At 39.6% G+C, this 16,063-nt stretch overlaps 1 protein-coding gene across 1 annotated transcript in view; it reads left to right on the top strand.

Moving 5' to 3' along the window:
- Positions 1–16,063, top strand: part of Ltn1 (listerin E3 ubiquitin protein ligase 1) — a 51,520-nt gene that overhangs the window by 1,189 nt on the left and 34,268 nt on the right. Inside the window, exons 2-8 of the mRNA XM_051191805.1 lie at positions 4,028–4,231; positions 8,083–8,181; positions 8,585–8,815; positions 9,623–9,675; positions 10,844–11,024; positions 13,957–14,130; positions 15,265–15,455. Of these exons, the coding sequence (XP_051047762.1) occupies positions 4,028–4,231; positions 8,083–8,181; positions 8,585–8,815; positions 9,623–9,675; positions 10,844–11,024; positions 13,957–14,130; positions 15,265–15,455 (1,133 nt within the window). The remainder of the gene's footprint in view (positions 1–4,027; positions 4,232–8,082; positions 8,182–8,584; positions 8,816–9,622; positions 9,676–10,843; positions 11,025–13,956; positions 14,131–15,264; positions 15,456–16,063) is intronic.

The following is a 16,063-nucleotide window of genomic DNA, read 5'->3' as shown; positions in this document are numbered from 1 at the left end:
CCCGCGGGCGGCGCTGTGCAGGTCCCTCCCTGGTGCCCATCTGTTAAGGTGGCTGTAGACACCACCTCAGTGCGTTCTTCCTCCAGTGTCAGCACACGCGCACACACACACACACACACACACACACACACACACCACCTCAGTGCGTTCTTCCTCCAGTGTCAGCACGCGCACACACAGACACACACACACACACACGGTTTTATAGAACTAGTCCACTGTTCCTGGATCAGTTAACTTTAGTGATTATAGTATCAAAACATTACAGTTACAACAGGTTAATTCCCATGTTAAATGTTTTTCTTGTATTCTTGTTTAATTGTCACAGCATGTAAACTTTATTCACTTGAGGGCAAGAATATTAGAATTAACAATTTGCATACCTTTTTTTTTTTTTTTTAAAGTCGTTTCCCGTTAAAGACATGGGCCAAACCCAGAAACCTCCATATTCATGGAATCACCGGCTGTTAATATTTGTTCACATGTCATTTTCTCTCTTAATTTATAAACTTTGCTGACTCTTAGGAGAGTTAAATTCAGTATTTAACAGCCAGGTTCTGTGGTATACTTTAAAAACAATGCCATCCTTCATGTACCATGCAAAACTTTTAACTGTGATGGGATCTTCAAATACAACGTGCAGACTTAACAATTCATATTTCTGCTCACCTCTACATTTTCAATTCTGATTTTAGGTAATAACATTTGAAAAGCATTTGTGGCTGTGTCAAGTATCACGTGTTCCCGTTGGTTGCCATTTAAGTCTTTAGAGTTAGACAGTTTCACATTTCTTGCCCCCTTGAACAGGTCTTTTATGTCATAATAACCAGGAAGAGGTGGCCATTGCTTTGCTGTATTTAGACTCATCTGATTGTTATGTCAGTTCAGGTTAAGCCACTTTGACCAGAGTACTTCATATGGTGCCGTTCTCAGTACATCACACCAGAAGTGCAGGGTACTTGCTGCTTTTGTTTCTTTATCAGTCACATTTGCTTACTGTTGACCATTGCAAAATTATCTTTTTCCATTGGCTGACAACAAATGTGTGATGTTGTAACTTGAGGTTGAATATACTCATCTATGAACTTATCTCTAAAGATTTTAGCACCTGAGATGATTCTTGCTAGGATCACTTATTACTATGGTAGTTAAAAAACTTACTTTTGATATTGAAAATGATTTGAATAGTGAATTAATTGCTCTTACCTCATTTAAAAGATGAGCTAAGTGGAGTTTATTTGATTACGTTGTACAGCCTGGAAGCTTCAGAGTTGGGGTTGAAGTTTAGTTTTTTTAAAATGTTGTTATTAGTGTGTGTATAGGTTAGAGGACAACTTTTAGGGGTCCATTCTCTGTACCCCTTTACGTGTCTCCCAGGATGGGACTCTGGATTGTCAGGCTTGCATGGAAAGTGCGCTCACCCTCCTAGCTGTCTTAGTGGGCCTAGACTTGAACTTATAGTAGTAGTTGTTCAATAGAATATAGTGCTGGGTGCCACATGTATTTGTTGATCATAGATACATGTCTGTTCATTGTTTTTCAAGACAAGCTTTCTCCGTGCAGCTCTGGCTGTCCTATAACTCATTCTGTAGATCAGGATGGCTTTGAACTGACATACGACAGCGTGTGCCTCCTGAGTGCTGGGATTAAACCTCAATGTGCACCACCTCTACCTGGTCGGCCAGTCTTTCTTTTCTCTCTTTTTCTGAGATGGAATTTTACTGAGTAGTACAGGCTGGTCTAAGACTTCTTAAGGTAGCTCAGGCTGTCCTCAAACTTGTGATCTTGTTGCAGCCTCTTCAGTGCTGGGATTACAGGTCTGTGCCACTGAGGTGGCTAACTGCTGTTGTTTTGTTTTGAGACTGGGTCTCATATATACCAGGATAGACTTGAACTCATTATATAGCTGAGTCTGGCACTGACGTGCTGCTGATTCTCCTGCCTTGCAAATGTTGGGGATATGGGATTACAGATCCTCGCCACCACTCCGCTTCTGGTTGCTATTCTTGAACTATGAGTTTAATGGCAGACATAGATTTGTAAGAGAATAGGAGTGTTAAGCTATGATGAGGCAGGCATGAATGGAAAGAGAGAAGCGAATGGTGGCTGGTCTGAGGGAGAACAGCAGACACTCGTGTCTGAAGGATACAAGTTTGTCAGTCAGCCAAAGGAAGCGTCTTCAGATGGAAAGAAAGGATTATGTGATTGAGTTATGAAAGAGCATATTAAGAGGCAGGCAGAGCCTGGTCTACAAAGAGAGTTCCAGGACAGCCAGGACTATTGCACAATCCTGTCCGTCCCCCCCCCAAAAAAAAAGTCTATCTTCTATTTTCACTGGTACGGTGGTGGTGTATGCCTTTAATTCCAGCACTGGGGAAGCAGAGCCAAGTGGATCTCAGTGAGGCCAGCCTGGTCTACACTGAGTTCTAGGACTGCCAGGACTAGAAAAACCCTGTCTCAAAAAAAAAAAAAAAAAGCATACTTAGGGAAACCTTGAGTGGAATTCAGGGTATTAATTGATAGAAGGGAAGGATGGAGGGGAAAAATAAGACGGTAGTAGTAGAAGATGAGTCTGAAAAGTTGAAGACAAATGATAGAAGGTATTATACACCTTAAGTTTGCTCTTTAAACCATAGACTTAATCACTAAATCAAGTAGTCTTAGAGTAGCTAGGTATAAAGAATGAACAGATATAGGTATAGTCTATGGAAACTGCCAGAGATAGAGTAAGGTTCTTAATTTGTGTGTGTGTGTGTGTGTGTATGTGTATGTGCCCATACATGAAGGTGAACCAGTGTGAGTGCCCGTGGAGGCCAGAGGTCAACCTCAGGTCTTATCCCTCAGGAGTTATACATCTTGTTGTTTGAGCCAGATTTCCTCCTGGCCTGGAAACCCAGGGATCCTCTTATTTCGACTCCCTAGCAACTAGTATTACAAGTATGTGTAACCAACCAGGCTTCTTTATGTGGGTCCTGGGGGTCAAGCTCAGGACCTTGTGCTTGGATGTGTGGGCAAGTCCTGTAAAGACTAGGGGATCACTCTTGCCCAAGGTTCTTTCTTGTTTGATTTTTGAGACAGCGTTTCTCTCTGTAGCTTTGGAGCCTGTCCTGGAACTTGCTGTGTAGAACAGACTGGCCTCGAACTCACTGAGATCCACATGCCTCTGTCTCCCAAGTGCTGGGATTAAAGGTGTGCACCACTATCATCACTGGCCAAAAGTTGCTCTTGACTACTGAGCCATCTCTGCAAGCTAAGGGTGTGTCTTTTGTCTTGATCACATCATTATATTGATTTTTATGTGTATTATAGTAATTTTGGCTTCTAATATGGTAAATGGGCTTATCTGCTCTCAGGGGATTCAGTCTAGCAGCATATGGCATTAGATGTTAGTATGATACATTTCTTGGGTGAGTAAAAAGACATTAGAAGGTATACGTGTATACAAATACTGTCTATTTAAATATTTTATAAGTAAATATAGGCTTTGGACTTTCGTTCTTTTTCTTTAAAATGTTCTCAGTGCCCATTATATTGGTATCATCAGCCACAAATGGGTTATAACTATAGTTTTCAAAACCTTGTGATGGCATATGCTTATAATTTTAGCTCTTGGGAGACTGAAGCAGGAAGGTCAGGAGTTCAAGGCCAGTGTGACTACATGAGACTGTCTCCAAAATTAAGAGTTGTTCTAATGTTTAGGAAACTAGAACTGTTGAGAGAACTTTTGATGGGCTCTTATGACAAATACTCATTTCCAGTGAATATTGCAGGCTAGGTCCAGAGTTGTAAAGGAGTAACTTGTGAAGGCGTTAAAGAAGTAAATTAGTTTCTTTGTATAGTTCAAATATTTTTTTCCTCTAGCAAAAGATCCCCTAACTTTTAGAACTAGTGGAATTGTATATTGTAAATATCAGGCGAACCACTAATTGTGATTCAAAACAGGTTATTATCTTTAAAAAAACAATTACTTTTAATTTATGTATGTGTGGGAGTGTGCTCTGACTTTCCTTCTTTCCCTTCTCATCAGCCATCAAACAGTGGCCGAGCTGCAGAACTCCTTGCCAAAGAACAGGGAACAGTGCCTGGATTTATTGGTTTTGGAACATCTCACAGTGACCTCGGCTATGTTCCTGCCATTCAAGGAGCTGAAGACATAGACAGTCTTGTAGATTCTGATTTCCGAATGGTGCTGAGGAAACTTTCCAAGAAAGATGTCACAACAAAATTAAAGGCAAGTTTCACAAACAAACAAACAGATTAAGAATGAAGTTTTAGCTGGGTAGTGATGGCACAAGCTTTTAATCCCAGCACTCGAGGCAGAGGCAGGCTGATCTGTGAGTTGGAGACTAGCCTGGTTTACAAAGTAAGTTCCAGGACAGTCAGGGCTGTTACACATAGAAACCCTATCTCGTAAAACCAAAAAAGAAAAAGAAAAAAATGTAGTTTTGTTAGAATAAATGCTTGCTATATTTATCATAAAGAAAAATTGTATACAATAGACAGTTATAAATTTTTTTTTTTTGGACACATAAGTTTAGTTGACACTTATTTTTTGTTTTTTTTTTTTTTTTTTTTTTTTTTTTTTTTTTTAATTTGCTTTTCAAGACAGGGTTTCTCTGTGGTTTTGGAGGCTGTCCTGGAACTAGCTCTTATAGACCAGGCTGGTCTCAAACATTTTGAACCACATTTTGGAATCCTGGCTGTGAAGTTATTCATGGAAGAGGAATCTATGTTGAAAATTTTAGGGTTTTGTTATGTAGCCCTCACTGGCCTGGAATTTATTATGCAGACCAGGTTGTCCTTATATTTGTGGCCGTCTTCCTGCCTCCACCTTCCTAATTCCTGAGTGCTGGAATTACAGCTGAGAGCCATCATGCATGGCTATTGTTACTTATTTATGTATTTGAGTATTTTGCCTGAATGTATGGGTACCATGTCCATGTGTGTGCCCAAAAGGCCAAGAGAAGTTGTTGGATCCTGTAAGGAGTAGGGTTTTTCCTCTGCCGCTGTTCTGGTCCCGCCACTGCGCCAGCCCCAGTTAACACATAGAGACTATATTTGATATAATGCTGTTGGCCAGGTACGAGTTTCTTATCGGCTAGCTCTGTCTTAAGTAGTAACCCATTTCTGTTAAATATAAGTACTTCCACGTGCTCTAATCTTACCGGGGAATATGGCAGGCGTCTCGTCTCCCCAGTCTCTCCATCTTGACTCCTCCTTCCTACTTCCTCTTCTTCCTTGTCTCCTAGTCCCTCCTATCTTCCTTTCCTATTGGCCAACAGTGCTTTATTCATTACCCAATAAGAGAAACATATTTACAGAATGACATCTTCCATCATCGCCTCTTTTCTATTTAAAATAAAAAGAAGGGTTTTAACCTTAACAAAGCAAAATATATAACACAACATTTATCAAATAAGAATCACAGTTAACAATATTTAGTCCATTAACATTTAGCAAGATTAAAAGAAAATATTCCATCATCTATCCTATCTTTGTGAGTCTGAAGTCCTATATGTAATTTATCTTTAATCCTAACTAAGGAAAACTATAACCATAACTATTTGTCTTCAACTCCCTCAAAGACCACAGAAGGATAGTATATAAACTCTAGAAATGACAGAGACAACTCACTGCCCAGTCAGTCACCCGAAGTTCTTCTGTAATCTTCCATCTTCAGCCCATAGGCCATAGTGTCTCTGGCAGACTCCAGCAAAGCAGGAAACTTTAAACTGTCTTCTTGTATTGCCAGTTTGTCAGTCATTTTTTCTCTATGTCCTGTAGACTGTCTGGCAGACTCTTCTATGAAGCAGGAACTCTGTAGCAATGTCCATCGTGAATCAGCAGTCACTTTTCTGTGGGGTCCTGCATGTCCAGTTTATACAGCATAAAGTCAAACAGTGCAGACAAAAGCAGTATCTTGTCCAAATGGCTTGTCTTTCCATTCTAGAAGTAAACTTCAGAATGCGTTTCTTCAATGTCCATCTTCCTTTCTCCTTTCTGGTGCAGGTGGTGTTGCCAGGAGCATTTATGTCTCACTGTCAAGAAAATCCCTAAACCATTTTAAATGCCATATTCTGTATGTCTTTGAAAGGTTTGAAGAATTCCTATCTATCTCAAATACATCTCTGTATTTGAAAAACCAAACTAACTTAACTCTAAGCTTTGAATATTTAAAATCTGTATTAAATTATATATTACATTTCTAAATGAGCTATGCAAACACAATATCTAAACAAAAGAAGAAATATACACATCACAAAATTGACCTTAAATTATATCAAAAAATGAAAATCCATTCTAAAACAAAGTATTCATATCTATACCATAATCCCCTTTTTAACCTTTAAAAAGATGGTTGTGGTCATTAACCATTTATAACCAACCCCATTTAAATGAAAACAAACATTTATAAACAATATTTGGGAATTTGGGCATCATTCTTTCCAAACTACTTCCTGCTGATAGGGGGCGCTGTCATGAGGATGGTAAGAAAACGCAGATAATCCTGGCTGTAGTCTGCAAGGCTGCCTTGTTCAAGCTGTTTTGAATGTTGGATCACCAGGAACGCTGTTTCGGGGGTCTGGCTTGCTCAAACCACATTAGTCTGGAAGGAATCCACAACTTTTCATTTTCTGTGGAAACAAAAATAGAAATACTTTTTCCCAGTAACTTGTCCTTAGACTTAAATTTTGTAGTTAAAAGCATTTTTACAATATATACATTGAATTAATTCAGCAGCATTTGTTTTAACAGTTGTTATTTTCTCAGCAGTCAAAAGATACAAAGACAATATAATACCATACAGTATCCAGATTCTCTGCATCCTGGCTTTTTATTACTGTGTTTCTTTTACTTTTATTTTTTTTATCTTTTGAGACAGGGTTTCTCTGTGTAACTTTTATCCGTCCTGGAATTTACTCTGCATACCAGGTTTACTTTGAAATCATAAGAGATCTGCTTGCCTCTGTCTCTCGAGTGCTGGGATTAAAGGCGTGTGCCACCATACCCAACTCCTCACTGTATTTTTAAAACGATTTTATTCCTTTTCTCTCCCAAGACTACATATATTTTAGAACACACTGTAAACCTTTAGCGCTTTTTCTTTTTTAATGGGAATCTGTCTTTACTGTAAATCTTTACCTTTTTCTGGCCACGAGTCTTTATCTGTTAAACAACAACATTGCTAAAATGAAAGTCATAGCTGTGTCAGCTGCGGTTTACCAAAGATGGCGGCGGGTACCTTTACCACCAGCAGTGAGAGCTGTGGTCATTGTCTTGGTTTACGCTGCATGTTGCCGGCTAGGAGATGTGGTCACTGCCATTGCCAGCTCTCATACACACCAATAAATTGTTAGCAGTGCTTCTTAAAAGCCGTGTGGTTTTTTCCACTTATGCTGAGTCAGGAATCCTCCCTTAAAGGAGCCGCGCAAATATCTGCTTGTCTCTCACAAAGCAGAGTCCAACCGAGAAAAATGCTGCTACCAAGAAACCTTGCTTGTCTCTGTTCTTTTGTTTCTAAAACCCTTTTTTAAGCTTTTGTTAAATTTTAAGTGGAAGTTCTTATTAGCCACGTGGGCGCCATATGTAAGGAGTAGGGTTTTTCCTCTGCCGCTGGTCTTGTCCCGCTGCCGCGGGATCCTGTGGAACTATAGTTATGGCCGTGAGTCACCATGTGGGTACCTGGAACTGATCCTGGGTTCCTTGAAGAGAAGCCAGTGCTTATACCTGCTGAGCCATCTCTTCATACTGTTTTTATGTGGTTGAGATGCATGTTGTGATACTACTGAGCTCTTCTGAGGCTTCTGGATGTAAGTGGTCTTCTCTGCTTCTGGGTAGCTGATGCCACTCCTGGCTCAGCTCTGTCCTTTTCATTTGTTTTGTTTATGGTAAAGTCTAAAAGTCAATGGTTAAGTGTCTGCTATAGTGAATAGTGAAAGAATTTCTCATGCTTCCTGTGGCACAGATAGAAATACTATATTCTCCTTTTAAATAAAGTAGACTAAGCTTCCAGAACAAAAGAAAAAAAATCAGTAGGCATTGTCAGGTTTGTTAATCTTTGATGATGTTAATCACTTTCAGGCAATGCAAGAGTTTGGGACTATGTGCACAGAAAGAGACACAGAAGCTGTGAAAGGGGTTCTTCCATACTGGCCAAGAATCTTCTGCAAAATCTCGCTTGTAAGCATTAGAGTTTATGATCCTGTTTTTGTGTAAGTGATTCATTTCTGGATAGAGTTTCCCTTCTGTATTTGCTATAGAAGGTTGGGAATGAGTTCTTTATAATTACTCATTTGGATACAATCTCATTGGAAAGAGAAAGGAAAAATTATTTCATATGATTGTCAGTAAAGAAACCCTAAATCAGTCTTTCAAAGCAAAACTGCTTTCTCTTTATTTATTTATTTTTTTATGGCTTATAATGGTCATAAAACACATGCTCCAAAATAAGTTATTTTCCTAGCCTGTCAAAAGCTAATATTAGTTTGATTATATGATTATAGATGAAGTCTTACTGTGAGTCATTGTAGAATACTTACAAATGTTGGTATTTGTTTTTAAATCACATTTCTATTTTCAATAGGATCATGATCGCCGGGTTCGAGAGGCTACACAGCAAGCTTTTGAAAAACTTATCCTTAAAGTAAAGAAGCACTTGGCTCCATATTTAAAGAGTGTGATGGGTTATTGGCTAATGGCTCAGTGTGATACATACCCGCCAGCTGCAACTGCAGCAAAGGATGCGTTTGAAGCCGCTTTCCCTCCAAGCAAGCAACCTGAAGCCATAGTGTTTTGTAAGGAAGAAATTACAAGTGTGAGTTTTTGGAATCATTCTTTACCTGTGTTTCTCAAGTATCTAAAGGCTCTCAGGCATATAGTGGTAGCTCTTTTATCTACTCTTGTAAATGTGTCAAGAAGAAACAAATTGTGTCTCTCTTGTCATACACAAGCAACATAAAAGATTACTATCACCTCAGAAGGTATGGAGAGACCAGCATGATGGCTCAGCCGGTAAAAGTGTTCCTTACAGCCCTCATAAAGATAGAAAGAGCTGACTCCGCAGCTGTTCCCTGGCCTGCACGTGTGCATAGCATGTGTTCTCTGTAGGCCAGAGATGGGGAAGGAAAGCAAACCCTAATGTCTCTCAGGGTTATTAGCAGCTCATTATCCCATGGTACTGCAGCAGTAAGAGTAATGGGTAACAAATGGCTACCAGTGTTTAGTGGGAAGTTTCTCTCTTCTCTCGATGGTAATTGGAGCCGTCTTTACCACAGTAGCAGCCAATGTAGGGAATACATAGGAAGAGAAAAATGGGCAAAGTACAAACGTCTTAGTAGGTGGTTTGACGGCATTGGGATATTTATTTATTTATTTGTTATTTTTGTTTGTTTTGAGACAGGGTTTCTCTGTGTAGCCCTGGCTGTCCTGGAATTCACTCCATAGACCAGGCTGGCCTTGAACTCAGAGATCCAACTGCCTCTGCCTCCCAAGTGCTAGGATTAAAGGTGTGCACCACCACTGTCTGGCAGGTATGGGAATTTTAAAAAGTAAATTTTCCCTATATCTGATCATCATTGACAGTTTCATAAAATCTCAAGGTTTTGATGGTTTTCTCCTTCAGGTACTACAGGATCACCTTCTGAAAGAAACTCCTGACACACTCAGTGACCCTCAGTAAGTTACACTGTTTCTAAGTCACTCACTGGAGGCATCTACTTTGTTGGTATTGTGTGTAATTTCAGTGTGACTTGTTCTAAGAAGGAGAAATTATTTCAGAGAATGTTACTTGGTGCCTGCTATGTGCTTGAACTTTGCCTGGCTGTTAAATTTGAGTTTTTGGAGCAACATACGTAGTTGTACTAGAATTTTACATTTTCCCCTCACATACACCTTTTGGCAGTCATAGTAGCAGGAACTATTTTAAGGTTTGGCATACTTGAAGAAGTTATTAAGTAGTTCTGTTAAAGAAGTAGTAAAATGTCATATTTAGCTGCATGTTATATTGTGATTAAACTTTCAAGACTGCATCAGGTAGTGAGGTTTCTTTCCGCCCTTCGTAGACTCGCCCAGCACATGCTGCTGAGAGAGCATTGTGTTCCCTTCCTCCGTGTGTGGGAGTGAAGCATAGGCGTTTACTTGTATTAGCTGCAAAATATGCGATTAAAATTGTACCTGTGGGCAGCCAGGTGACTCCTCAGGTAAATGTACTATCAGTCAGTCCTAAAATGTGGAATTCAAGCCCGAGGACCTGCATGGAGGAAGGACAGAAACCACTCCCCAGTTTGTCCTGACTTTTGTTAGGCCTGCCACCCAGCTCCCAAATAAATCACACAGGGAGGCTTATTCCTAAGTATAAACACCCAGCCTTGTCTTGGCTTATTTGTAACCAGCTTGTCTGAATTTAAATTATCCCCACCTACCTTTTTGCCTCTGGGCCTTTTCCTTTTCTTAGGTCTGTATGTCTTACTCTCACTCTTCGTCTGTGGCTGGCTGTGCAGCTGACCCCAGCACCCTCCTTTCCTTTTCTTGCTCCTCCTCCTTTTCCTCCCGGGTTTCTCCTTTTTAATATTTCTGCTTGCCAGCCCTGCCTGTCCTTTTTCCTGCCTTGCTATTGGACATTCAGCTCTTTATTAGCCCATCAGATCTAATAACATTGCTTCACAGTTAATCAAATGCAATGTAAAAGAATGCAACACATCTTTGCATCATTAAACGAATGTTCCACAACATAAACAAATGTAACACGTCTTAAAATATTATTCTACAACAGATTTCCATATGTGTACATGCATTAAAAAAAAAAAAATCCAAAAACCCAAAGCTATTTATTTTTCAAATCCAGAACTGTTCCAGAGGAGGAGAGAGAGGCTAAATTCCATCGAGTTGTAACATGCTCCTTATTGGCGCTAAAGAAACTGCTTTGCTTCTTACCTAACAATGAGCTCGATTCTCTGGAAGAGAAATTTAAATCACTTTTATCGCAGAATAAGTTTTGGAAGTATGGAAAACACAATGTACCTCAGGTATCGTAATAATGTTTAAGACTCCTTTTCTGTAACATCCCCCTGGTTCACTGCATTTACGCTCCTGTTTATTGTGCTTACGTCTTTATAGTCAGTTAGTCATTCAGGGCTTAGTTCCTCTTTTACTGTTACCCTATGTTCTCCTTTGTTGTTGTTGGGTTGAACTGATTGACGTGCATACTAGGTCTGTATTTTCACTGTTAATTCATGTTGGGCCTCAGTTTAAAACTAAACCACTTTGCGTTATTCATGACACTTTAGAATTAGTGCTGTATGCAAGACTCTTGTTTAGTACATTTTACCCCTTTGGTTGCTTTCCCTTTCTCCACCTTCTAATGCTTTTAATGTGTGCATTTTGCTTGTGTAGGCCAGTTTCATTCTCTGTAGTAGTTACATTCTACAATGTTAGTGTAAACCCTGAATTAGAGAGTACTGAACCGTTCGTTGTTCCTAGGTGAAATACAGGGTTGGGTTCCTGTGAGTTGTTAGTTACAACAGTTTCTGTCTTTTCTTTGTTTTCTTTTGCTATTGTGTTACCCTCTGTAGACTAGGCTACAGAGATCCTCCAGTATCTGCACCTAAGTTTTGGTAGGCCTGTGTCACCCCTGCCTGGCTCTTAACAGTTTCTTTAATGAGTCAGTATATAGCATTTATGTAGGTGTTTCTGTTGAAAACTATTTGTTAAGCTTGAACTGATGACCAGGCACTGGAATTCTTGCCTGAATTAGGTTTATTCAACACAGTGTTTTTTTTTTTCTTCTGTGTCACACACAGAAGTTTTATCTGTCTGTCTGCCTGTGGTGTGTCTGTGGTGTGTGTATGTGTGTGTGTTCTATAGCTTTGTACATGCAAGCATTCACCATTTAGCTACAAGATCACTGCTTGAAGCATTTACTTTGCAAGTCATAGCTTAGTCTTCTTGCATTTTAATACTGCATTTGGAGCCACACTGGCAAAAGATGAAAGGATGCCTGGTTACAACATGAGAGCTGCTTTTCCTTGCCCATCCTTCACCCTACTCTCAGTGCTGTTATCTGTAATCTTAACTAAAAAATTCAAAACAACAACAAAGCAAAAGACACCCAAGAAGCAAGGCATTGGTTTTGTGTTAGCTGACTGCTCATGAGAGTGGCGTGAGCCCTGGTTAGTGGGTGATAGAACCGGTGACACTCTAGGGGAGTGTCACCTCCCATCAGGTATCCATTGCCACCAGTGGGATGGACTTTGTACTTGCTTCCCCTGCTCTGAGCCCTGATTTTGTCCGGCTTCAGGCTGTGTAGGCCTTGCGTGTGCTGTCACACTCTGAGCCCAGTGTGTCAGCCCCAGTGTGTCTTGGCACTGTTTCTTTGGAGCCATCCACCACCTCTGGCTCTTAGCATCTTTCTGCTTCCTCTTCTGCACGGATTCCTGAGTCTTGCAGGGGAGAGGTTAATAAAAGCACCCACTTAGGGCCGAATGCTCCCCAGTCTCTCTCTGCACCGAGTCCAGTTGTGGGTCTCTGTGAATTCCCATCCACTGCAGGGAGAGGCTTCACTGGCGCAGGTGAAACTGCAGCAGTATGTCATTGGGCGTGCAGTGTTGTATATAAGCATATATAGCCATGTTTTCTTTCTGTTCTGGTTTTTGACACAGAGTTTCTCTGTGTAACAGCCTGGCTTTCCTGAAACTTGCTCTGTAGACCAGGCAGGCTTGGAACACACAGAGATCCGCTTGCCTCTGCCTCCCAAGTGCTGGGATTAAAGGCATACGCCAACAACGCCCTGCTTAATAATATTTTCAAGAGAAAACTTTAAAATTTGCTGCCTTTAAAATGTCATGCATAGTTAATACTTTGCTGAATTTGATTTGATAATATTTTTGAAGAATATACATAAATATTTTGTAGGGCCAAATATTTATATTTTTATTAATTGTTTATTTTTTGAGATTATAATGTAGTTGCATCATTTCCTCATTCTCTTTCAAATTCATAGCCTATTTTTCTTTGATACAATCACACACACACACACACACTCATGTACGTATGTACGTACGTTTAATGTTTCATATATTCCTAAACACATAAATACAATCTGCTCAGTCTGTAAGTTATTTGTATGTGTATGATTTCAGGCCTTACAATTGGTATTGGATAATCAGTTTCTTTGTTTGGTGTTTTTGTTTATTTTGTTGTTTGAGATAGCCTCACCATGTAACTCTGGCTACCCTGGAACTAGCTTTGTAGACCAGGCTGGCCTGGAACTCACAGAGGTCCACTTGCCTCTGCTTCTTGAGTGCAGGGATAAAAGGCATTTGCCACTATGGTGAGCATTTATTGCATTTATAATTGCATTTATAAAGGTGATGTTCTTAAGATACCTGTCTGTACAGCAGTTAGGTTTCAGCATGTGAACTGAGTTTGGGGGAACATTAGACGTAATGCTGGCCTTGAGCTATAAATTTAATTTTATTAGGTTAGTACGTTTTCTTTTAGGAATTATGCTTCTTTTTCAGATCTGTGGTCTTTATCCTGAAAAAGGATAGAACCCTTTTTCTGCAGATATCTTAAAATTTAGTTTCTTTTGATAAGCAGTGTTAGGAAATTTGTAGGTGACTAGTTTGGCATCTTGTATTGCTATGTTTGCCTTTCTTTCTGTTCATTGTCGATGTTGCCCTATTTATATTTGTTTGCCTATATAAGAGACCCCAAATGAAGAATTCTATTAAATGGGATTTGTGTTAAAAATATATTTTTGGATTTATTTTGCCTTGGTAATTCCGAGCGTCTTTTCAGATTGTTACTCTTTAAGATATTAAAAATTATTTTTATGGTGTTTTTAGTTACGTGAACAGAAAAATTGTGAGCCATCTTAACCTGATGCTACCATAGTTAATTATATCTGAGGCCAGTAAGCTTTAATGTAATAATTCCACTTTTTGTTTCTTCTTTTAGATCCGTTCAGCATATTTCGAGTTAGTTTCTGCTTTGTGCCAACACGTTCCCCAGGTGATGAAAGAGGAAGCTTCCAAAGTGAGCCCGTCTGTCCTGCTTAGTATTGATGACAGTGACCCCATGGTCTGCCCTGCCCTCTGGGAAGCCGTGCTCTACACACTGACAACTATTGAGGTGTGTAAGGGAGGCCATGCAGTTCGTTGGGGACTGCTTGCCTTCACTCTTGTAACTTAAACATCCCATATGCTATGAAAGATCATTAGATTGTTCTAAAACTCACCATGAAAACACTAGACAAATTCAGTAAACATGTTAAGCTGGTCATAAACTGACATACATGCTATATATATTCCCTTCCCTACCCCTTTTCTCCCTTCCATGCCGCCCCCTTGAGCTTTTGTTATTGTTGTTTTTGTTTGTTTGTTTTCAAGGCAGAGTCTGTATACATAGTTCTCGCTGTCCTAGAACTCGCTCTGTAGATCAGGCTGGCCTCTAGCTCACAGATAGAAGCTATCTCTGCCTCCTGAGTGCTGGCATTAAGGCCTTTAACAATCATGTCTGACTTTATTTTTATAAAACTTTGAAGCATCTGTTTACTTTCTCACTTCACCGTTTTTAAATCTCCTCAGGGAAGCACAGCAGTGTTGATTAGCTGTGGCAACATGAAGAGGAGAGTCTGAGTCTTTGGTCACAGTGTTTATGAGCTTTAACTTTACTTTGTGGCTTAGTTAACTTTACAACTCAGTCTCAACACTGCAGGAATGTTTCTGTATGAGTTCCCCTTGCTCAGTCATTGTGCCATTGGAACTCTCAAAGGAAGGATTTCTCAACCAGAAATATGTTTGTTTTTTTAAGAGAACAGCTTAATGTTTAAAATGTTTTAAATAATCTTCCTGTTAGCATAGCAAATGTATGCTTATTAAATGTAACACGTTTAGTTTTTTTGAGTTTTATTTTAGATGTGATGAGAGATTTTAATGCCTTGATAGTTAAAATATTTAATTTAAAAAATTGTTTTTAAGGCAGAGTTTCCCTACATCATTCTGACTGGCCTTGAACTCACAGAGACCTGCTTGCTTCTACTTCTTAGATGCTGGAGTTAATACGTGAAGATGTGTCCCACCATACCTGGCCTTATTTTTTTTTTTAATTCATTTTTCTTTGGAGGCAAGGTCTTACTATATACCAAAATATACCCCATATACCCCAATAGTCTCACAAGTGCTGGACGTATAGGTATTCCCAGCTTAATATTTGAGATTTGTTTTCTCTTAGTTTGGAAATATAATTTTTTTTTTTTTTTTAAAGGACTGTTGGCTTCATGTAAATGCAAAAAAAAGTGTGTTTCCCAAGCTGACGGCTGTGATTCGTGAAGGTGGCCGGGGTCTAGCTGCTATCATATATCCTTATCTTTTACCGTTTATCAGCAAACTCCCTCAGTCCATTACAGAGCCAAAGCTGGAGTTCTTCAAAAATTTTCTCACCTCTCTAATTACTGGGTAAGCAGTTAACGTTTTTTTTTTTTTTTTTTTTAATGTACTTATTTCTGTGTGTGTGTGTGCGCGCGCGTGTGTGTGTGTGTGCGCGCGCGCTCATTCACACATGTCATGGTGTATGCATGAGGTTCAGAATACAGGTTGCAGGACTCTCTTCTGTGTTTCCATCGTGTAGGTCCTAGGGATTGAACTCGAGTAGTCAGGTCTGGTGACATGAGCACTGAGCCATCTTGCTAGCCTAAATTCTTGTTTTAGAAGCAAAAGGAATTTTTCTTGTTTTTTATTCTCATGGTTTTCCTTATTTGAATTTAACCATTTTCTTCCCTTCCTTTATTTGTTAAACACATAAAGCTATCAGAGAAATAGGAATGATGGAGCAGAGACAGGTCTTGCCATGTTGTCTGGGCTAGACTGGGCTCAAATGAGCCTCCTGCCTCAGTCTCAGCCTCTTAGATGGCTAGGATTATAGGAAATGGAGTTGTGTCTAACTCACTTCTCCCTTTGAAAACCATCAGAGCTTCTATGAAAAGATAAATACAGTTAAGTGCCTGGATGGAAATAGACCATATTCTAAAAGAATAATGGTATTTTTATATTGACAGATACAGATG

The sequence above is a fragment of the Phodopus roborovskii genome, unplaced genomic scaffold (assembly GCF_943737965.1).
Source record: "Phodopus roborovskii unplaced genomic scaffold, PHOROB, whole genome shotgun sequence".
Lineage (NCBI taxonomy): Eukaryota > Metazoa > Chordata > Mammalia > Rodentia > Cricetidae > Phodopus > Phodopus roborovskii.
This window is presented reverse-complemented; position numbering and strand designations above follow the sequence as displayed.